Source organism: Lemur catta, chromosome 4 (assembly GCF_020740605.2).
Source record: "Lemur catta isolate mLemCat1 chromosome 4, mLemCat1.pri, whole genome shotgun sequence".
Lineage (NCBI taxonomy): Eukaryota > Metazoa > Chordata > Mammalia > Primates > Lemuridae > Lemur > Lemur catta.
The window spans coordinates 70,026,783-70,051,811 of NC_059131.1; the positions used below are offsets into that span (position 1 = coordinate 70,026,783).

A 25,029-nucleotide genomic window follows, 5' to 3' on the forward strand; every position below is an offset into this window, starting at 1 on the left:
TAAGGAAACGCAATTTAGAGGCCTCCTTGACCCGCACCCTTGCGGGCCAGGAGAAGGAAGGGGCCTCCGCGTAGAGGAGCAAGCGAGGAGACGTTGTCCCGTCGTCGGGCCACCTTGGTCAGTTTTTATGTTCATAAGCAGACCTAGAGCGTCAGCGTGACACAGCACAGCCCCAGGTCAAAGTCTCCTCAGAGCATTCTCGGGTGAGTCCTGAGCGAGGTAAAGAAGGCCGTGGGTTCTCGGGGACTGGAGGACGCGCGTCGAGCCCCGCCCGGTTATTTCGCTGCAAGAGGGAAAGGGCATGGGCCTTGCCGCGGCGAAGTAAACTCGGAGGCCGGAGTTCTGGCCTGAGCGCGCCTCGGAGCTCCTGCTCGAGACCTTCGGTGGCAGCCGCGGGCGAACTGCGACTTGGCTGCCCCGCGTCGCACGGGGAAAAAGCAATGAGACCTGCTGCGCTGGCTGAGAGCACCAAACCCACCGCACGCCGGAACGCTCCACGCTCTCCGCGCGGTCCGGCGACGCAGACAGGGACCGGAAAAGGACCACGCAGGCAGAAGAAAGCCCTGTTGTTTGTTTCTGTGCAGCCCCGCCGCCCCCGCGTCGCTCACTCTCACGACCCTGTAAACTCTTTAAAAAACAAAGGCGTGGGGGAAAGCAGCTGGCTAAGCGCTCGGATTTGGGGCGCAAAAAGGAATCTGGTCCGCAAGCGGTGGTTCATGTGTCCGCCGCGACACAAGCTGTGCTAAGGAGCTTCGACCTGGCGCCCTGCATCGGGTGACCGCGAGCCCTTGCAGCCTTCTCCCGCGGAGCCGGGAGGTCCTCCCGGAACAGGGCCGGGCGCAGAGCGGGGGCAGCGTGAGAAGGCCCGCGGGCTTTAGGTCACCGGTCCTGGACGTCGCCCTAGCGGACGCGGGCAGAGCGCTGTCCTTTCCTACCTCTGCCAAGAGATGGGAAGGAAGGGAGAACTGAGAAAAAGAAGAAAGAAATTGGGCTATAGGGATCTGGGAAATGGGAAATCCACGGCCCTTGCCTTGGACCACAGGCATCACCTGTGTGGTCTCTCCTAGTTCCGAAACCGACTCACTTCGGTGTATTGCCCCAACCCGCCCCTCTGTCCGCTGCAAGCAGCAGGAGCGCCTTCCACATCGCTTAACTTATGAAACTTTGTATCAGTGCTCTTTTAAAGGACAGATTACCGCTTTATATGGTAAAATGTTTTCCCGCGCGTTGTCTTGCGGCCCGGAAACCGCGGGTCTGGGAGGACAAGCCCTAGTTCTTGCTTTGCCGAGAGCAAAACTCCAGGCTCCCACTCCCTTTCGCCGTCCATGCATTTCCTCAGGGGGGACTAGAGGGTCTGATTAACTAACTGGAAAAGCACCGTTTGCTGAAATGAGCCTTTTTGCCCGCGCTCAGAAAGACTGGAGGTTTTTTTCTTTTGTCTGAGAGTGATTTTTTTTTTCATCCAGCACCAGAGTTTTTCGAAATCACGGGGGGCGGGGGGGGGGGCGCTAGGAGAATCTGAGTCATCGCTGACCGCAGGAGACCTTTGGCGGTACCCGGCTGCGGGGCAAGCTCGCGCGGTTGAGCGGGAGCCCACCCTGATTGTCCAGGGGGATCGGGTGCCCCGAAGCTAGGGAAGGTTGCGGCCAGGCCAGGTGAGGTTACAGGGATAGGCTAAAGGGCCGCACACCGGGCGACCGCCTGGCTCCCTTTCTCAACAGTCCGCCGCGCGCCTCTTCAGCCTCGGCGGGACCTCTGCTCCCGGACCAAAATCCCCGAGGGCAGCGGCCCAGCGCGTGCCAGCCCGGCCTCAGCTCCAGGCATCAGTGAGGCGAGCGTCGTGGCAGCTGCGCGCAGGCCACTACACTTCCCGCCACACCCGTTATAGCTTGGCTCCCAGCTCTGGCCTCTGAGAGCGCGCCGCGTCCCGGGCCAGCGGGGGCAGTGGCGCAGGGTAGAAGGCCCAGGCGGCCCGCGGGTTGGGGATTCCTGCGATTGGTGCGTGGACGTTGGTGTGAGGAATGTTAAAGGCGGAGATCACCCTCAGGGCATCGTCTTTCACCGAGTCGCACAAATCCAGCAACTGCAAAACACGACACAAGGGGACAGGTCAGATGTAGGCGCACTTACAGCGATCTGGTGCCAGAGGCTTTCCGCGCACCCCAGCACCTGCACACCCAGCGGCCGCGGAAACTGGTCACCCTTCGGATTCCCGGAGACCCAGGAGGGTAGAAGCCATTGGTTATGACTAACCCTCGGTAGCCTTTTTTATCTTAGAAATTGCTAACTCTGACACCTAGTCCGGTGGAAACAGGCTTTTTCCGTAAAAGGGTGGGAATTTAGCGGGGAACTCGAGACCAAGGTCTGAGTATTTATTAATGTTCTCCCTTCCTCCCCTTCTCCCCTCTCTCCGCCCTACCGCTCCTCTTTCTTTTCTTCCCTTTGCGTCCCCTCCTCTCCACCTCTGGAGTGGCTGGGGTGCCACCCTCTGGTGCTCAGAGGCAACTGAAGAGAAAGAGTCTCAGAACAGGTGAACCAGTGGAGACCTGCTCTAGTCTCCCTAGACTAGCGTCTTCAGAGGCAGGCCGTAGGCCTAGGTTTTTGAAACCTGGCAAGGTGGGACCGGCGGATCAAGGCTAGGCATTAGCCACCTTATACCTGGCTGCTGCGGAAAATTGATCTGTTAACACAAACACCAAGGAACCCCGCAGATATCCTCGGTTGTTCTGGCAGCCATCAGAAGGCAAGGATAAGACATTCGCAGCAGAAGGGAGGGGAAGATGCAGGCCAGTGTTTTGGAGAAGCTGCACTGGGTGTATTTTCATTTCATTTTCCATGGTTTCGGTGCTAGTGCATTTTTTTTTTAATTCCCAGAAAAAAGAAGAGTACCAGAATAATAGATTGTTTTTCTAAAACTAAACAAGGGCAGAAGGACTGCTTGCTTTCCTTTCCCCTAAACTGCTACACACTATACTCTTCCATTTTTTTCAGTTTTCAGCCAGTTACAAATTTCTTTTCCTCCCCAAATCACAGCAACCCCCCCAAGGTTTTCATGGTTTATTTTTATGGTTTTAAAAACATCACTTATATCAGCACCACCTTTGCCCTTGTGTCATGGTCATCACGGAGTTGCACTGATGTTAAGACCACAGTTTTCTTTGCAGCAGTCCAAAATGCCATTATTTCAGGTGTTCAGAGATGAGGGGATCCCAAAAATGGGGTGGGGGGAGTAGGGGGTAGAGCTAGAGAGGGGGAAGTGCATGAAATATAATAGTCCAACAATACAGCTTGTTCTCTATAGCATCAGTAATTTCTAATGAAATGCTTGATTCTTCACACACTGTGGTTAAGCATCATCAAATCAGTACTGAAAATACTTTGATCATATTTGTAAGATACACTAAAATGAACTTTCACTGACCAAGATTTCAATGTTTGTAACTAATCCTTGGCAAATCCCTGATTAATCTGTCAACTTTCAATGTCTTTAACCGCACAGCTCAAAACCATCAGTTGTGTATACAGCCCCTAAACTTTCCACATATTGCCATATAATTATTCAAGATAATTTTCCCTTTGAGTTTGCATTACCAAACTCAACCAACTTTTGTTGTATATTCACCAATGGAGAAAATTCAATGATTTGAATGAGTGTTGTGTAGAAGAGAATATGGGTTTGATCTGTCTATTGCCAAATACAGAATTATGGGCCAGAGGTAGAAATTACAGGAGGCAGGTTTCTATTCAATATAATAAACTTTTAAAAAATAAAAAAGGAACCCAATGGCTGGTGAAAAAGAGGGTTTCTTTACTGTAAGTGTTCAGGGAGTGTCTCCTCCAATGACACTCTAAATCTAAAGTTCTGGGACTGTCTAGCTTTCTCCATTCTTCATGGACCACAACAGGAACCCAAAAATGATTAATGTCTAGATGGTAGGATCAGACATCATTCCTGTTACAATGATTGTTTGACTCTGATTTCAGGCACTCACCCACCTCTGTTTCTGCCTGTCAGGATAAAGGATGACAATAATTACCAACCTTTTGCTCATAAGGTATGTACTAGAGTCCTACCCTGTGTTAGGTACAATGCTGGGCTTTCGCGGTGTAGTGGTGCACACTGCCAGCACAAGTCACCTACTTCATAAAGCTGTTGAGGAGTTCTAATGATTTTTAAAAAATGTGATCTCCTTAATACAAAATAAACTTGAGAAGCTAATGTACCACTGATTATTATATAGTTACAGTATTTGTATTACCAGGGAGTATTTTTATTTAGGGCTAAGCAAAGTATTATTAATGTTTAGTCATATTACCAAACATACATCCACACTATAAACATAAAAATGGCACAAATTGGAGGAGTCCCCGTGCCCTGCCCATTTGTGACCCACTTACGCTGGACAAAGCACTCCAAGGCTACCCACATATTTACAAAGAAAATTCATCAGCTTTTAAAAAACACAAATGAAAAGGTGCTCTTTAAAAATAAAAGAACATGAACAAGTTATAGGTTCTTGCAAAAAGATTTTAAAAGGGCAGACCTAAACATGAGCACTATTGCTCTACAAACAGTAAGTACATAAGATCCACTGGAAATAGCCAGTGACTGAGATTTGAGAATATCTAAAGAAAGCAGAAGTCCCTTCAGCCCTCAAGAGACATTGTGTATGGATATATTAATATGTGTATTTTGGGGCGGGCAGGGAAATTTATAACATCAGTTGGGCTTCTTACCTCCACCTAGTTGCAGTACTCAATTTCTTTTTGTCCTCTTTTTAACTCTCCCTGCATTTTCCTTATTCCAGTTGGAAGAGTAGGATGGCCTAGGGTGGGCAATGACTAAGCTTTGCAGCCTTCTAAGCAAACCCCATTTTTCCAACACAGCATGGTGTTAATCAATTTTGAGAACAGATTCTCGAGGTGTAAAGTGCCCGGTACACTTGCAGCGACACCCCGGCCATTCCTAGGACTCTGTGCAGGGGTTTTTCTGCCTCTTCCCTTAGGCCCCACCTCTGTTTCTGGCACCAGATGACCTCGTGCTGTTCTCTGTGTAAAATCCCTTACCCCAACTTGAACTGTCTCTCAATTACCCCCTTTCTTGCTTAGGTGCTGTGGCAGAGTCTGTTTCTCCATCCCATAAATCTGGGCTGGCTTGTAACTTGCTTTGCCAATAAAATATAGAAAGTGTCACCGTGTAAATTGCAGAGCTTAGGCCTTAAGAAACTTTGCAAGTCCCATTTTCACTCTCATGTCACCCTGAGACTACTTGCTATGCAGAAGCCCAGTCTAGCCTGCTGGAGGATGAAAGGCCATGTGGAGAAGGACCAGGGTGCCCTGGCCACCAGCCAGCACACACTGCCAGATATGAGAGAGAGACCATCTTGGACCTCCCAGTCCTGTTGAACTCAGACAACTGTAAAGGCTGCCTACCCACAGGATTCAGTATTAATCACTATTGCTGGTTAAAGCATAGAAATGGAAACTTTTAACCTTACCAAACAAACAAACTTGCTATAAGGTATCGATTACACCTTCGTTTCACAAGGAATCTCTATGCAGCCACTCTCCTTCTAAAGGATTGTTAGATATTGGTGGGCTATTAATGTAATTTCCTGTTTTGATTTGTTTTTTAGCTAACTTGATTTTAGATTAACTAGATATTGAGCCAGAAACTTTAAAAGAAGAGGAACCTTAAAACAATTAAGCAACATTTAATCTAAAAAATGTGATAGGTTGGCAAAATGAGGTTTCTACATTACTTGTAGCTGTCATTTATCACCTCTGCTTCTGCTGTGACACATAACCAGCATTTTGGCAGGTGCCTCTGGCCACCTTTGCCTACCTTTAACCTCCCCCATGTTATTTCATGCTTGTGTTGTACAACCCCAGTCCCTGATCAACAATTCTTAGATTGTTACTCCAGCTTTTCCCAAGGATCCAAAGGATCTATCTCTGCCATGCAGTGTCTGTGATTTCCACGTTGCCTCCTGGATGGCCAGGCAGGTAAAGGCAACAACGTACAGAAGGGAGCCACTTGGCTACCCTTGATTGGCAGCCTGCTGCATCTTTATAACAATGTCATGAAGCAACAGATGGCACTTTACATACAAAACTAGGGTCTTCTTTACTCTGCTCCATGCTGCCTCGGACTGGCATTTGCTGCACACCTATCGTGTGTCAGATTACGGAGGAGGTCTTTTTGTTCACTGTCTCTTTCAGTACTCTTACTGACCTCATTTTACAGATGAGAAAACTGAGGCTTAAATAATTTAGCTCCTTGCTCCAAGTCACATATCTCATAACTGGCACAACTAGGGTTTTAATCCAGAGCCTTCTGCTTCCACAGCCCTGTCTGCCCATTCTGCCTCCATCTTTTCCCCAATGCCTCACTGTTTCCAGTCGCTAGAGGATCTGGGGTGTTGCACTGAGGAAATGCCTCCATCACTGGAGCAGACATGTGACCCTCGATGCTCTCCCAAAGTCGGAATTGATATTCTACATGTGCCCAATGTGCCTAGTCTGGAGAACCTGGGTCTGCCCAGCTGCACCGGCTCAGATTCCCCAAGAGAACCACGGCAGTAATGGGGCCAAGGGGGCCTCCATGATGCTGCCACCAGAGGAAGGTGCCAAGGACACTGGCTTCAGAGCCAGCCCCCAAGATGCAAAGGGCTAGCTTGATGACAGAAGGACAGGTCTTCAATTCTCCAGAAAATGCAGCCATCCCAACAAGATTCTGATACGAGGGCATTCAAAACACAATAGATTCGCTTCCTATGGAGGGAGGGCCACTTGCTCCACAGATTCTCCTTCAGGAAGTTGGGAGGACTCTTCTGCACTGGTTGACAGGCCCTCCCTGCACCTCCGGGCCACCACCTTATGTTGTCAAACACAGTTCAGATCCCTTCAAAACAGCAACATGCAGACTGCCAAATACCTCCAGTGAAAATTGCCATAATCAAGTAATTTACCTGCAGCTATTCCCACTTCTTGAAGACTTCCAGATTCACAGAGGCCTTGATCTGACTTATTGCCCCCTTACTCACCTCTCCTGAAGAATTGCTTTTCCTTTAGACAAACATTCCCTAAAGGGCCAGAATGGTAGGTCTGTGATGGCTAATTTGCCACCTTAGCCCCTAATGCCTGACTAGTGGTCAAAGTAAAGAAAAACAAACCCGAAACACTCACTTGAGGCGTAATCTCACACCTCATGGTAGAGGTATGATTCTATCTCGATTTAGGTGTCAACCACTGGGAAGGGGACATTCCTGTTTTTACTGACCTCTGGCCAGATCTTCAAGGTAGGGTCAGGCCTTAACTTGCTGGGATCTCCTGGTGCCAAGGGCACATATGTTCTCCTGGTTTTCTCTACAGCCAAGCTGCATTAGCATGAAACTAAACTCTGCGGTGCTATTAAATAATCAGGACTCCAGCTTAATAGTTTCTCTGAATCAATTTAAATTATATTCTATGTTGATTAGTTCTTCAGCTGATAAAAATATTTAGCATAATCTGAAATGTTAGAATGGAGAAATTGCCTTCCTTACTGAAGAACAACAGCAAAATTACCTTCATTTGGCCTAACTAGAGAGTTTTGAGGAGAACAAATTTACTTTCAAAGTGTACTTCCTATTGCAATTTTTTTTCGTAGAATACACCACTGGGCTATTTGCTAAGCATTACTGAAAATGCCCACCTCAGTAAAAGACTGTGGCCTTGAACCCTGGCATTGCTGCTTCCATGCCACAATACCTTCCTTGTCTCTAACATGAAAAGATTAAGTGAGTTTGGCACAGGCTGAGTACTTATAAATATTATTGTTGTTAATATAGTGATTTCTCTAGTTAGTAATAAAGACAATATCTTTATAACTCTGGCATTTCTATGACAAAGTCTGCTTAATCATCACTACCTAAAACAAGAACGCTGAGGCAGAGGCATCCACTTTAACCACTTAATAAGAACATCTGACATTTATTCATACTGCTACTGATTCATAAGAGGAAAAGTTTAAAAAGAAGACAAGTGCATATAGCTTTCCCTTTAGAATACAGGAAACCATATAAAAGTTTTGGCAATGGAATTAAAGTAACCACAATGCCGCTCTTGGTAGCATTTTCTACAGACAAAGGCATTTACATGAAATGAGAAAGAATATTCAATTAGGTGGTTATAATAAAGCTTCACTATTAGTTCACATCTTTTCATACAAAAGAATATGGCCTTTTAATCAACTGATAGTTTAGTCTTATGAGCACAAGTGCAAATGTGAACATACCCAAAAAGGAATAATTTTCAGTCAAAAATTTTCTTCAAGAGGCAGAGGCCCCACAAACTGCCAGAACTAAATATACAATAGATTCTAAGGTTATGGAGAAATTCTGTGTCAGTGGAGTTTTTAACTTTATGGACCCAAATGATTTCAAAAGCAATTTGGGAGGGATCCTACTTCAAGCTAAGATGTAGAAGGATTCAAGAGAACTGTGCTCCCATGGTAACGAGCAGAAGAACCTGGACAAAATAAAAATCCTATGTTTGATGGGACTTCTGAAAAGCACTATACATAAGGAAGCATTAATGAAGTGATTTCAGAGGGAAATGAGCTCTTAATAGGTAAGCAAAATGCCAGGAAGCTTCCACACATGGGGGCAGACAGAGCCTGTTAAGGTGGAGGTGGATGGAAGAGTAGGCCTGCCAGAGATGGAGAGACTTTGAAGAGGTAAGAAAAACGGCCAAAGGGACTGGAACTGGGAAGAATCCTAAGCACAAAAAAGCAAACATTTGGCCTAAGGATCCTCAACCCCTAACCCAGAATTTTGCTATGAAAGCAGCAGTTCCTGGGGACTGGAAAGCAGAGGAGGGATGCATGGTCCCATGCATCCTTAGGGTACCTACTTTTGGGGCTGTGCTGGAGTTGAATTCAAAGGTGAATCAAGATATCTGAGACTACATACAGTCCAGCATCCCTGCAGCTCAACCGCTGACAGGATCAAAAAGGCAGTGTGGGGTTTGGGCGGGGGTCGACTAAGCACAGTGAACTCGGTTTAATTAAAGCAGCCATTGCTTAACTTGACTCTAGGAGGAACCTTCATAAACAGCCCCTCATCCTAACCATCAGACAAAAGAAAAGGAAATAAGCAAAAGAAAATAAAGTCTGTTACAATGTCTGGAGTACAATAAAAAAGTTATAAGACCTACAGAAAAGAAGGAAAATGTGACCCAAAATCTAGAGAAAGCACAATCACTAAAAGCAGGCTTAGAAATGACCAGTTATTGGAATTAGCAAAGATTTTAAAACAACTATTATAAATGTGTCCAAGAATTTACAAGGGAAAAAATGGATATAATGGATTAATATGGGATATTTCATGAGATGAATGTAACTGCTATAAGAGAATGAAGGGAAAATTCTATAATAGAACTAAAAAATGGAATATTTGAGATAAAAATTCACTGAGGAGTTTAACAGCAGAATAAGCATTGAAGAACATAGATCAGCAGGCTTCAAGATAGATCAGTAGAAATTATTCCAAGTAGGGCAAAGAAAACAAACAAACAAACAGAACATCAGTGTCCTGTGGGATTATATTGGCAAACTAACATACATGCAATTGAAATCCCTGCAGTCAGAAAGAATGAGACATAAAATACTTGAAGTTGTAATGGTTGAAATGTTCCTAAATTCCATATAATAGAACATCTTCCACAAAAATATTCCTGATAATCTTACTCATAATAACACCAGCCCATGAACACTCTACATGTCAGTCAACAGGAGAATAAACAAATTTTTTTCAGCACAATCAAACTGTGTTGATGCAAGAAAAAAGTTCTCAGTTATTTTTTCTTCCTGCAGGTGAGTAATAAGACACTGCACCTTAATACCTAAGGAATGATGCAGCTGAGGTCAGCCGGAGGTAACAAGGCCAGTTCCTGGAGACTCTGACCCAGCAAAGTCCTAGAGAGATGAGTATTTGGGAGGGGGAGGGGTTGGATCTATATAAGGAAATACTACCTAGCAAAAAAAAAAAAAAAAAAAAAAAAGGACAGCTCACAAACATGCTGACCAAAAGGAGCACTTCTGTTTCCATTACTATGAAGCTTTGGAGCAGGCACATGAGCTCTTGTGACAAAGCCAGAAGCTCAGGTGCCAGGGTGAAGGACTCATGGAAAAGTGGTGAGGGACATTTCCTGGGTGATGGACACTTTCTTTTACATGACTGAGGTCTGCATTACACAGTTTACCATTTGTCAGAACTCACTGAACTGCACCATTAAGATCTGCACACTTCAATGTTTGTAAAATAGACCTCAATTTTTAAAATTAAAGGGAAAAAAAAGCAATTTTGGGGGGAAACAACACGTGATTGCCAACTTTTCCTTTTTTTTATTTTTTTTTGTTCAAGTAAGAATAACCAAAAAAGTACTTTTCAGTCATTATTTTATTTAAAGGGTAACTTTTGGCGCCTAAAACATAGGGAGAACATAATATAATTTCTTAATAAAAAATTATTTTGCATTTTTAAAAATCCAAATACATTTATTTTCCTCATTTTGCCCTAGGGCAACTCTTCCCTTAGGAAAATTCCTTGCATGCACTTATGGGAATCAGGGTTGTGTGGTTCTCAAACCAGCAAAGATTGTAAAGGATCCTCCAGATGAAGTCAGGTATTGTCACTGCATGAAACACTAGCAGGCAGACTCTTTAGCATGAGAACAGGGGGACTGGGGATGGCTCAAGTGAAATGAGACTCAAAAAATGGAGTTCCATGAAGACCACTGATGTAAGATCAGATGAACACAGAAAGCTCTTCAGAAACCATCTATCAGATACCATTTTCTTTTCTCAAAAATCATAGTCAAAGTCTCTTCCGAGAAGATGGACATACTTTTCCCTATTCCTCCTACTAAGCACAACTGAAAACCCTGGACATTATATCAAAACAAATCTTACAAGACTGAAAAAATGAAGAGAAGAAATAGACTGTCTGGGACTAAAGGAATGACACAGTGGTGAATTTTGGGGGTTTTCTTTTTGCTGCATATATCCCACACTGGAGCTGAAGAAGCTGACAACCTGGAAACACCAACAGATGTAGACAAAAATCGCAAAAAAGCCCACCTCTCTAGCCAAACACCAGGAAAGGGGCAGCCCAGCAAGACAGAAGGATTTCAGAAAATAATTGCTCTACTCCTGCCAAACATCATAGAAAAAATTATGTTCTCCTCCCCCACTCATGGCTCTAAAGGCTAAATGGGGAGCTTACTCTTCCATCCTCAACAGTCGATAGTGAGGTGCCCACCATGGTGTCAATGGAGACCACATGGCAGCTACGACTTCTACCTCCACCTGGCAGTAGAGAGGCACCCTACCTTCTACCAGGTGGAAAGCTGTCAGAGTAGGCCTGGTGAGAGTCAGGACTGAACCACCACATGGCAGTAACAAAGCCACTGCCAGTGTCAGTGGAAACCACTTAGGGAACAGTAGTGAGGCTGTCCTACCTTTGCCACCATGGAGGTGTCAGCAGGGGCCTAGCTGGTAACTGAAACTCCCATTTCCACCCAGAAAGAGCAAGGAGTCCCCACTCCTTTGGGTGCCAACACAGGCTGAGTAGAGAATCTGTACTGCCATGCCTATAAGGCAGTAATGGGGTAATGTGCCCCTTCTCTCCCCCACAACAGTGTTAGAGGAAGCCAGCTAAAACAGAGGCTTAAATAAGATCCAGAGTCTCATGATATAATATCTCAAAACATTCAGGTTTCAATCAAAAGTCACTCATCATACCAAGAACCAGCAAGATGTCAAACCGAATGAAAAGAGACAATCAATAGATGCCAGCACCAAGATGACAGAGATGCTGGAGTTATCTGACAGAGATGTTAAGGCAACCTCATGAAAATGGTTCAGTGATCAATTGTGAATGTGCTTAAAACCAGTGAAGAAAATAGAAAGTCTCAGAAAAGAAATATGAAAGATCAGCAAAGAAAATGGAGACATAAAGGAGGCCCAGATGGAAATTTTTAGAATTGAAAAATACAATGACTAAAATTAAAAACTCAGTGGCTGGATGGTCTCAACAGCAAAATGGAGGCCACAGAGGAAAGAATCAGTGAGCTGAAAGATAGAACAATAGAAATTAGTAAATCTCAATAATAAAAAATGTACTGAAAAAAATGAAAATAGACTCAGGACTTGAGTGATTTTTTTTTTTTTTAAGGATTTAACTTGGGCTGGGAGTGGTGGCTCACACCTGTAATCCTAATACTCTGGGAGGCCGAGACGGGAGAATCACTCGAGCTCAGGAGTTTAAGACCAGCCTGAGCAAGAGCAAGACCCTGTCTGTACTAAAAACAGAAAAGTTAGTGGGGCATTGTGTTGTGCGCCTGTAGTCCCAGCTACTCGGGAGGCTGAGGCAGGAGGAGGATTGCTTGAGCCCAGGAGTTTGAGGTTGCTGTGAGCTAGGCTGACACCACAACACTCTAGTCTGGGCACTGGGCAACAGAGTGAGACTGTCTCAAAAAAAAAAAAAAAAGGATTTAACTTAAATGTCATCAGTGTTCTAGAAAGATAAAAGAAAGAGGGTAGGACTGAAAAGTACTTGAAGAAATGGCTGAAAACTCCCCAAATTTGGCAAAAGACAGAAACCAACGAATTCAAGAAGCTGAGACAACCCGAAACAGGATAAATCCAAAGAAATTTATTCCAAGGCACATCATAGTTAAACTTCTGAAAACTGAAGATTTTCTTCTTAAATCTTAAAAGTACAGAGAGAGACAATTTATGAGGGAAAAACAATTTGAATGGGAGCAGATTTTCATTAGAAACCATGGAGGCCAGAAATGCATTCAGTTGCTAAAAGAGAAGATTTCTCAACACAGAATCCTTTAACCAGTGAAATACTGTCCCTGTTTGCAGATGACATGTTTGTCTATGTAGAAAATTCCAAGGAATCTACACAAACTTCTAGATTTGTCAAGTAAGTTAAGCAAGATCATCAGATACAAGATCAATATATAAAAATTAATTGTATTTCCATAAAACAATAATGGACACGTGGGCAATGAACCTAAATATGCAATACCATTTACAATCACTCAAAAAGAAATACTTCGATGTAAATCCAACAAAACACGTATAGGACTAGGCCTTGTATACTGAACACAATAAAATACTGATGAAAGGAATCAAAGTGGATCTATATAAGTGGGGAGGCATACCATAATCATACACTGGAAGATTCAGCATAGTAAGATGTCATTTCTTAGCAAATTGATTTATAAGATTAATGCAATTCCTATCAAAATCCCAGCAAGATTTTCTGTAAATATAAGCAAGATTATCCTAAAATTTATATGAAAAGATAAAACAATTGGAATAGCTATAACAATTTTGAAAAATAATAAAGTAGGAGGAATCAAGCTACCATTTTTTAAGACTTAGATAACTACAATAATTAAGACTGTATGATATTGGCAGAAGAATAGACACATAGATACATGGGTCAAATAGGAGAATGCAGAAATAGAACCACATAAATAAGCCCAACTAATTTTTAAAAGTGTTAAAGCAATTCAATGGAAGAAAGGTAACTATTTCAACAAATGGTGTTGGAGCAATTGGACACTGGTGAGCCATAAAACAAAGATGAACCTTAAGTCTCCTACCTTATATAAAAATTAACCAAAGATGGATCATAGACTTAGATGAAAAATGTAAAAGTATAAAACTTTTAGAAAAAACCCACAGGAATAGGTAAAAAGTTCTTAGACTTGACATTAAAACCCACCAAAGGAAAAATTGATAAATTGGACCTTGTCAAATTAAAATGTTTTGCTTTATAAAAGACCATATTAAAAGAATAAAAAGATGAGCTACAGATTTGGAGAAAATATTTGCAAGCTACATATCTGACAAAGGACTAGTATGGAACTCTAAAAACTCAACAGTTAAAAAAAACTAACAATCCAATTAGAACATGGGCAAACTACATGAACAGACTTCTTGACCAAGAGGACATACAGATGGCAAATAAGCACATGAAAAGATGTTCAATGTCATTAGCCATTGGGCAAATGCAAATTAAAACTACAATGAAATATTAGCACATACTTATCAGAATGGCTAAAATATGTCAACTGCTGGTGAGAATGTGAAGAAACTGGATCACTTCTACATTGTGGTGGGAACGTAAAATGTTACAGCAAATCCAAAAAAAATTTGGCAATTTCTTAAAAATATCAACATGACCCTACCATATGACCTAGCAACAGAACCCCTGAACATTTTCCACAGAGAAATTAAAACTCATATTCATACAAAATCCTGTGCACAAACATTTATAGTAGCTTTATCCCTAATTGTCAGAAACTAAAAACAGTCCACATATTCTTCAGTGAATGATTATGAAACAACCTGTGGTACATCCATAGCATGGAATACTACTCTGCAATAAAAAGAAACAAACCATTGATACATGCAACAACCTGGATGAATCTTCAGGAAATTATGCTGGATTAAAAAAAGCCAATTCTAAAGGTTGCATATTGTTGTGATTCCATTTATACAACATTCTTGAAATGACAAAATTATAGAAAGGTAGAACAGGTTAGTAGTTGCCCAGGATTAAAGAGGGAGTAGAATGGGAGGCTCAGGTGGGAGGATCACTTGAGGCCAGGAGTTCAAGAGCAGCCTAGGCAATGTGGTAAGGCCATGTCTCTTCAAAAATAAAAAATTAACTGGGTGTGGTAGTGCATGCCTGTAGTCCCAGCTACTTGGGAGGCTGAGGTAGTAGAATCACTTGATGAGCCTAGGAGTTTGAGGTTGCAATGAGCTATGATCATTTCACTACACTTCAACCTGGGCAATAGAGAGAGACCTGGTCTCTAAGATAAACAAACAAACAAATAAAACAAAAACAGAGGGGGTAGAGGAAAGGAAGAGGGTGTGGCTATAAAAGAGTCACATGAGGGAACCTAATGGTATTGAGGATGCTCTGTATCTTCACTGCCTCAATGTCACTGTATCAAAATCTTGGGTGTAACATTGTGCTATAGTTTTACAAGATGTTACCAATTGGGGACACGAGGTAAAGGGACATGAAATCTGTCTGTATTATTTCTTACAAGTGCATGTGAATTTATGATTCTCTCAAAATAGGTTAATTAAAAAACAAAAACCAAAAAAAAAAATCACAGAATAAAATTCAAGTTAGATTTTAACAAAAGGATTTTACACAAGTACCAGATGATTATTTTTCCTTTTTCTTTTTATGCTTTTTAAAGCATAATGTACATGCAGAGATATAAACAATAAATAAAAAAATTTAGCAGCTTGCTAAATTGTCACAACATAAATACACTCCTGTAAACATCACACAGATTAAGAAATAGAACACCCATATCCCAAAAGACCCCACAAAAAGTCGTACATTTGAGCTGGACATTTTTACATACATTGTCTCAGCAGTAGCCAATTAGGTTAACAGAATCCGTGCCTGGTGGTTCAAGGCTATAGTCTATGAAGTGAATGACTAACTGTCACTCAGAAGGAGGATGCAAAGGAGTCTCAGTTTTCCATAGATGTAGATTCTCACAAATAAGTCCTGCCCCTTCTTTGTGCCTCAAAATGGGGCCACCCTGCCAGGCTGTCATTGTATGGTTACTAAGTACCAAGTGCTTTGAGTCCCCTAGAGAAGGGAAGAAGTGGAATAGGCCACAGCAATGTTTTGACTTGAAAATCAAAGGAAAAGGTAACTTATCATCAGAAAAATGAAAAATAACTTACAAGCACATTTTATTTTATAAAAAGTATTGATTTCTAGCTAGAATATTAATTTACGCCCAAATGGATATAGGAGGGATCACTTCTGTTTTAAGTTTAGTAATTTATTTAAATTACCTGGAATCATAATAAAATCCACCTTGTCCTTTCAACTGGGGTCTGGCTGGACTCAGCTGGATTCCATCTCCTGAGATGTCTTTTTGTGTAACACAGATACCCTTAGGTACAAGTTTTGCTAGTTGAAAATTCTCACCGTGCATCCTGGATCAAGGGTATGAACCCAAAGACACTCATGGAGAAAGTGTCCAATTGCACAGCACTTTAAGCATCTCCCCAAGGAGCCCAGGATAATGCAGCTGCCAGAACTCAGAGGCTGGAGCTCAGCAAAACAATCTGTCCTCTCCTGTGGCTGTAACGAGTTACCCTTGAATGAAGGAAATAGAAAGATCCCAGCTCACTCATTCCCCAGATTCACAAAGCTGTCCTATGGGGTAAAGCATGAGTGTTGACCAGGTGGCTGCCATGCAAAAACAAGGATTGCAGGGGCTGACCTCAGGGTCCCTTTTACTGGTCAAACTGAAGAAACCAAATCCAATCTATATTTTCTTAACCTGAGTTGATGTATTTTATACCACTGAATAGCGTGCATGGGTCAGGAGTAGAGGAGACGGAGAGGGGAAAAAAGGGGATTTTCCCCTTTCTTAGCTGCCCTCTGTCAGTACTAACATTTCACCATCCCCCTGTTTTAGAGTCTGGTGCTGGGAAGAGAAGATGGACCAGGACACACTGACATTCTGGTTGGTCCCTGCTGTCCCCTGGAGGTGAACCAGGAGTCCTGCAGAAGAGCAAGTAGGTTCAACCAGTTCTGGAGATGCTTTCAAATCAAAGAGGATTTTAAAATTTGACTCCCAGTTGCACTCCTGGGATGACCACTCCACTGCAATGTCATTTTAGTAACACCCTCAACTCATTGACCACAGCCACCAGACAGGAGCTGTGCTTCCCCACCCTTGGACCTAGAATAGGTCCCTATGCTTATGCCCCGTACCAGCTCACCCACTCAGCCTGGAGGACACAGCCAGGGGTTCTCACAACCTCATCATTTGCTTGCAGCCAAGTCAGATGAGCCTTACTGGGTGGGTGTGTGGGTGGGGTGTTTCCCTCTCTCTCTCTCTCTCTCTCTCTCAGATTCTTTACAAAGAAAAGCAGGAGTCGTCTGTGGGCAGTAGGTGAGGCTGAGGGACTGAAGAACCCCACCTCCCTTTCTCAATTCAATGAATGTTTTCAACATGCTGTCCATAAAACCTCAGTTTGTGTTCTACTTGATTCTGATATCTGAACATCTGCTAAGCTGCCTTGATCCAGGTGGTTTGGGGAAAGGGAAATAGAAGGATGTGAAGTCTGGGTGTTCATTAAAAAGAAACATTCAATGCAGTATGGAAAACAGCCAACACTACATTTGTAGGAAGGCCGGGCACATGTATTACCTCTAAGCCTCATCAGTATGGTTGTGGGGTGCCTGCTCTCCTTGAAGTTCAGCTTTGAGAAGGGCTAATAGCCCAGCACCATCTTTCCAGCTTAGAACTCTCCCCTAAATTTTTTCCCTGTGTTGTTTCTTCCTCCCCAAGCCTTTTTGCCACTAAGCAATGACTGCATTCTATTTTCAGCTCCAAATAGTAAAAGAGTTTAATCCATCTTCTAAATTCAAAGGAACCAAGCTGCATCCTGGCCTTGGGGGCCTGGTGTCTGCCACACTTCTGCACATTCTTATTCCAAGCCTCACCTGCCAAGAACAAAGCAATATACCAATGGCTATGTCTACTCAAAACTATTTCAACAACCCATAGAACAATGGCTCAAATGCTTTTCTTCCTCTATGATTCAACCATTTGATTGACTGAACTGAAACTAAAACTCGAGCTCTACTGGTCCTTTTATGCTTGAGCAGACACATCCAGAGTTCAGATCACATGCTGGGCTCCTGAGCAGCTCTCACCCACTCAGGGAAAAAACCAGCAGTGCCTTTCACTGGGGCAGATGAAGGCTGGTGGGGGGGTTGTGTCTGTCTCTGTGTCTACTTAATGGCAAGGGTGCAAAACAGGACTTCGGCTTGCGCTGGTGAATCTTGGCTTCACCTAGCACGCTGGTGGGCACACCCAAATGAAAACAGTTTTATGGGCATGGGAGAAAGACTCAGGTGGGCTAAGGTGCCAACAGAAACAGTGCATCTGGGAATTGACAGATCAAGACTCAAACAGGACATGGAGGCAACATTTGGACGAAGAGGTGACAGCTATGGGCAAAAATGTGATCAAATACGGGAGGAGGGTGTCCAGATTTCTTGGTCCTGATTTATTTTCTCTCTTCCTGAATGAATTTTTGATTTATTAACACTGCTACTCTTACAGACAATTCCCCATGGCCTCTGGGAGGTGGAGGAGTGGCCCTCCTCCCCACTGTGCCTGGGTAATGCAGACGCCACACTTCCCTGCAGGTCCTTCATCACCTGCACGCTCACATGGTTCTATTATTTGAGTTCAGGGCAGGAAATAGAACCTGATTCAACATTTTGGTAAGTATTATTTTCACCACAATGAATAGGGTCCTTTTTTGATCTGTAACCCACAGCTGGGCTGTGGTTCTCTCAACACCCAGAGACTGAAAAGCTTCCTTCTGCGTTGATTTCTTGGTGTGGGCTGACCACATGTCCACATGTACTTGCTTCTTCTCCATACGTCCCAATGGAGCCACCGTCCCAGTGCTGGCGGGTGCTGACAGAGCAGGGCAGGTAGGGCAGCTGTGCCCAGGAGTTCAGGGAGCAAAATGAGGCCATTCTATCTATAACTTCAATCTATTTTAAAGGATGGTGTAAAATAAAGTAAGAGACTAACAGCCCAGTTTTCATTCGCATTAAAATATACCACTTTAAGAAGCTAAGACTTTTATCTTGTTTTATTTTTCCAAAAGCAAAATGAAGTTGGTTTTAATGAGGATACACAATAGTTAACTGTTGTGTTATTTTGAAAGGCTTTTTTCCTTAAAATGAGCCTCGGTTACTTACTCTCTGATGCTGATAATTATCTGAAGCAAAATAAATACAAATGTCTGGGTTAATAAAGACTGAAACAGGATAATGCCTGGACACTAAATTTTGTAAAGAACAAAGAACACAATTGTTCTATACATACCCTTGCAAAAAATAATAATAATAATAATGGACAGGCCACAGGAGCCTTGTATACTTAGGGGCCTTGTTATGATGGAGCCCCGGGGCACCACCACTGGACAGACCTCCTTCCAGCCAAGGTCCCACAGTGGGGACATCAAGGGAGAGCAGCTCATCCTGCTCCTCAGTCTTGGGGACACTAGCACAGCAGTAGAGGGGAATCCAAAATCTTCCAGGGAAGTCTCAGCTCCAGTACTCACTAATTGAGTAGCAAGGTAGCCTCAGTTTCCCAAGGCCTAAAGTGGAGTAAGAGTTGTTCACACTAAAGGATTATACAAGTCAATGAATAAGGGACCTGCTCTGTCAACACTGAAGTTCCAGACAAAAGAAAGGCATTAGTTATCATTTCTGAAAGGCTGTGGGGGATTGGCTTGAACTTAGAAAATAAAACAAACCCCAAGCCAACCCTCTCTCTTGTGGACCTCAGTTGGACAACTGGGAACTTGTGCTACCTTCTGAATATGTGGATGGATTTTGCCTGTTTTGGGACATCAGGTAAGTCCACCTCTATTTGGGATTAGGAGTTCAGATTGCTATACTCAGCCAGAATCTTGGACAGTTGTTTAACTTCTCTGTTTCTTAATTTTACTCATTTGTTGAATGGGGATTATATCAGCTTTATTTACCTTGAAAATCTTTATGAAAATGAAAGGAGATAACTTTTTAGTATAAATATATGCATTTCTAATTATCATTAGACAGTAGCTTCAGTCTAACTCCCGTGTGTTCTGGAAAGTTTTATTATTTAGAATCAGTCTAGGCTGATTGTTATCTCTCTATGCTGGCTTTTTGTTGTTTAATATAAACTTTTTATTTTGGAATACTTTTAGATTTGCAGAAAAGTTCCAAAGATCACACAGAGTTCTCATAGGACCTTCACCCTGTTTCCCCTGATGTTAACATCTTATGTAACTATGGTCCAGTGTAAACACTAAGAAACCAATATTGGTGCATTGCTATTAACCAAACTGCAGACCTTATTCAGATTTCACCAGTTTTTCTACTACTGTCCTTTTCCTGTTTCAGGACACCACATTGTATTTAGTCAGCATGCCTCATGATATCTTCTGATCTGTGATGGTTTTACAGTCTTTTCCTGTCTTTCATGCACTACCAGTTTTGAGGAGTACTGGTCAGGTATTGTGCAGACCATTACTCACTTTGGCTTTGCCTGATGTTTTCTTCTCAAGATTAGACTTGGGGAAGAGGAAAGCACCTGTCTCATCACGTAATTTCAGAGGGTACATGCTATCTCCATGATGTACCACTGGCGAAATTAACCTTAATCACTTGGTTAAGTGATCTAGCAGGTTTCTCCACCGTAAAGTAACTATTTCCCCTTTCCATACTCTATTCTTTAAAGTAAAAGCAAATCCACTAAGTCCAACACACACTCAAGAGAAGAGGAATTGAGTTTCACCTCCTAGAGGGAGAAGTATCTATATATATTATTTGGAATTCTTCTGTAAGGAAGAGTTGTCTTTTTCTCCCGTTTATTTATTTGTTTAATCATTTATATTTATCCTTGTGGACTTGTATTTAATTGCTTTATACTTTGAGTCATTATCCAACACTACTTTATTTATTTGGTTGCTTTACTGGCAGCTCTTTCAGTTGGCTCCTTCCTGCGTCCCTTGGACATACTCCTATTGTTGTGGGTTTTTTGGTTTGTCTTTTTTTTCTTAAGCATTTTCTTACTTTCTGACACTAGAAAATGCTCCAGAATCATCTGTATATTCACTGCTGCAGCCCTAGAGTTAGCCATTTCTCCAAGGACCCTTGTTCCTTTTATTGGAAAATGATATCAGAAACCAAGAACTGGGCACTGGGTGTGCTTATTGTTTTGTTACTGGCTGATGCTGATTTGTTTCTAAATAAAATAAATGAAAATGTCTGGAGTCAAAGAGATACGGGTTTTTATTGGCTGCATTAGTTTAGGCAAGTTATTTTGTCACTTTGGGCCTCATCTATATGCAAGGAAAATGAAAATCATGCCCAGGATTGTTGTGGGTCATGTGGAACAACACTGAATGGACTTTGTGTTTCTCAGAATAGAGGGCTCGATTTTTTTTTTTTTTTTTGACCAACCTTCCTTCTGAAAACAACCAAAATATTTGAAGAAAATATGGGAAACATCTTTAAAACATCAAAAAATAATAAAGACAAAATTTAAGGGACAATGAGAACCTAGAGAAATAAACAAGTAAGACCTTTGCATTTGCCCTAAAGACATTTGCCATTTCCAGCAAATTGGAACTTTCACTTTGAAAACTTGATGGCAGTTGTGCAGGGGGTAGAATAGAGTAACAGTCAAAAACCAGGGATAGAACTAGGCAAGAAATTTAACAGGACAACCTTGCCATGATAAGCTGGGATATCAAAGAGCTATATATAACTCCAGGGGAAGGTAAAGAAATTGCTTTTTTAAGTATTTGATTCTTCTAGGAAACCTCAAGCCTTGAATTTGATTTAAGCTGGGTCTCAAACTCAGAGTGATTTCAGAGGCCTTGCAAGGAAAGGTACCTTCAATCTGGCCTTCATATAAATCTTACACATTATTTTTTTAAAAATGACTAACACACAATAAAAGATAATCAGACACACATCAGAAGCAACAGACAAAAGGAAATAAACCTGAAGAGATTTAAGGTACTGGAATTATTAGCTACACAGATTATAAAACAACTATGTTCCAATATATAAAAACTAACAGACAATATTAAATACATCTTTGGGGAACAGGAAACTAAAAAGCAACACAAGTGATATAAAGAAGAAAACAAAAAAGAATTTTACAAATAAAAATTCCAACAACTGGAATTAAAAATTTTGGGAATGAACTAACCAGCACATTAGATACACCTGCAGAAAGAATCAGTAAACTTGAAGAGATATCCTATAAAAACACCTACACCAATCATCCCAGTCTCCTTTATTCTTCTTTGCAAGCACACTCCTATTTAGCACCTCCAATTGACCAAGGGTCCCAGACATTTTAGCAAAGAAAAGCTGCTAATATTAATAATTTCTCTAATGGCTTGAGGTCACTGAGGGTGTGGTGGAAGTGGGAAAGGAAGGAAGCTCCACTCTCTTCTCCCCTTTGAGGATACCAGGAAAGAGAATGAGCACTCAGGAATGGCAGCTCAGAAATCTGACAAAGAAGACATGTCCTATAGTCCTACAGACAAAGCTTGTTCCAAAGTGGCTGGCTCCTCCCTGCTTGCCTCCCAGGCTGCTGTGATGGTCCAGTAAATGAAAAGTATGGAAAACATGTTGCACTGTAAGGATATCAAAGCACTGCAACGTTGTATATGAAAGTTCATTTCTTTTACTCAGCATTCCTCTGATGGATTATGTATCTAATTCTACATCACTGAAATACCTGATGGCACAGATTTAAAATCTTTTCTTATGTAGTCTTTTTTTTTTTTCTCTGTTTTAATTGAAGAGTATTCTTTCTTCTTCCAAAAGTAGGAATTCTCTTTGTGGAAGGCAGTCTCCAAAGATAGCTGCTATCAATTCTTTCCTTCCCGGCATGCACATGCTACTCCTCACATCGAGAGGTGACGTCTACCTTCCAGCCCTGAATCTGTGCTGGTATTGTGACATCCTCTGCTAATAGAATTCAGTAGTAGTAACGCTATGTTAGCTCTGGGCCTAGAGTTTAAGAATTCTGGCATCTTCTACTTTCTCCTTCTTAGAAGCCAGCCATCATGTAAAACATCGACCACCCTGAGACTCCCATACTGTGAGTAAGCCCAAACTAGGCTCCATGGAGAGAGACAGTTGCCCATCCATTTGCCAGCCATGAGAGTGAAGAAGTCACCCTGGATACCTAGCCCCAGCAGACACCATGTAGAGGAGGACTACCCAGCTGAGCCCCGTCCAGACTGCAGAATCATGAGAAACGATGCTATGAGCTGAACGTGTCCCACGAAGTTCACGTGTTGGAAACTTAATCCCCAATGCAACAGTGCTGAAAGGCCAGACCTTTAAGAGGTGATTAGGTCCTGAGGGTTCTGCCCTCCTGGGTGGTTAATGCCATTATCACAGGAGTGAGTTCCTAATAAAAGGACAAGTTCAGCCCCCTCTCTTGTCTCTTGCTCTCACCCTCTTTTGCCCTTCCTCTTCCCACCATGGGATGATGCTGCACAAAGACCCTTGCCAGATGCAGGCCCCTTGACCTTGGACTTCCCTGCTTCCAGAACTATAATAAATAAATTTCATTTCTTTGTAAATTGCCCATGCTGTGATATTCTGTTGTAATAGCAAAAAAATGGACTAAGACAAATAATAAGTGGTGGTTGTTTTAAGCCGTAAGTTTGGGGTCATTTGTTACACAGCAATACATGACTGAAACATTATTACATACACTTTTCTCCATAATTTCTGTTTCCCTGAAAAGGGAAAAGATTCTTCAAGGTTCTTCAGGGGCCACTGTCGTCTGGCCCCTGCACACTTCTTGAGGTTTTCCATCAGACAGGTGAAGTCTTTGTTGTTTCTTCCCATGTCTGTCCTGTGTACTCCCAATTTCCATGGTCATGCTCACCTCATCAACCCCGTCTCTGAGGGTTCAACTGCATTTCCCCTCTCAGTTGAACTACCACCTCCACTTTGTCTTAATTATCGACTCTGCAAGGTCTAGCACAGAATGACATTCACTCCTAAGACATCTGACCTCTGAACTCTTGTAGCCAGGTTCATCGGAAAACTTCCACTCTCCAGTGAGGGTATTTGTGTTTTTAAAGTTGGTTTTGTGTCCCCAAATGTAACGAGCTTCCTTGAATGCAGAAACTGAGTCTTATGCCTGTTTGTTTCTCAGCATCTAATAGAGGGCCTGCAGAGTGGAGGCAGCCCGACACACGTTTTACTGATGAGTATGCTGTTCACATTCCTTTTCTTTAGCATTCAGGTGGTGATTCACTGGCCCCACCTTCATTTTCAGGTGCTCTGTAGCTATCAGATCGAATCTCATTGCTACCACTGACATAAAAATACCACAGGTCTTTTGTTCTGAATATGAAGAAGTATAAAAATGAAAATCATTAATGCTTTTTTTTTTGGCCAGGACAAGGAAAATACTTTGATTCTCTCCTCCACTTTTCATGTCAGAAAGTGCACGTACGGTGAGTCATTCCCTTGTCACCTAAACTCTGAAGTGTAATATGATCATGGTAGGCAATGAAAACATGTATGTGTAGTCCCAGAGGCATAAGAATTCAAGAGTGGAAACCACTAAAAGATTGGCAGGACTGTTTTCTAAGAAAGCAAAGAGCCCAAGGCTGATGTTCAAAGGGTTTTTTCTGCACCCCAGGGACCCTTACCTGCCTCCGGATTCTCACGCTGGCCGTAGGAGTCAAGTATTTATGTTCTAAATACCAGGCCCGCTCCTGGAACACCAGCCTGGTCCCATATAACAGACAAAACTAAGGGATTGGGGAAGAGGAAAGAAATGGACAAATAGCAATATATTAGAAAACACAGAACCTAAGGAGGTGAAAAAGAAATAATATTACATTTCATAAAATGATAACCATTAATATTTTTTCAAGGCAAAATGGCCATGTTTTGGACATGCAGCATATGTATTTTTTTTAAACCATTCTATGGAAAATTTAAAGCATATACAAAAGTAAGACAAAAAGTATAATGAACTCCCATGTATCCATGCCCCCAACTCAAGAAATACTGACTTGCATTTCACTGATAACTTCACCTAGTTCTCCTCCACCCTAGATTATTTAGAAGCAAGGTCCACATAGGATATGTTTTAAAACATACATGTAGTATTTCTGTTTTCCTTCCATCTCAATTCATGGAAGACTAATCTAAATGTACATTCTGAATAATATCATGTTGATATTTCCCATTGAGCATGGTTTGATTAAACTTTCACAAAAAAATAACATTCCTTGTTTACATTTTGTTTCAATACATTTTTCCTATTATGTTTTTGAAACCTACACACAGAGCTTCTGCATGAGATCATGAGCACCAAGCAACAATAAATGAGTTTTCCTAT

General features: G+C 42.3%; 1 protein-coding gene across 4 annotated transcripts in view; it reads right to left on the reverse strand.

Moving 5' to 3' along the window:
• Positions 1–1,097: 1,097 nt before the first annotated feature.
• Positions 1,098–25,029, reverse strand: part of ACOXL (acyl-CoA oxidase like) — a 299,186-nt gene continuing 275,254 nt past the window's right edge. For 3 of the 4 annotated variants that reach the window (XM_045550091.1, XM_045550092.1, XM_045550093.1), the window contains 2 exons: positions 24,332–24,433; positions 1,098–2,083 (listed from right to left, as the gene is read on the reverse strand). In XM_045550091.1, the coding sequence (XP_045406047.1) occupies positions 1,883–2,083; positions 24,332–24,433 (303 nt within the window). In that variant the 3' untranslated portion in view covers positions 1,098–1,882. The remainder of the gene's footprint in view (positions 2,084–24,331; positions 24,434–25,029) is intronic. The other variant, XM_045550094.1, reaches the window with a different exon arrangement.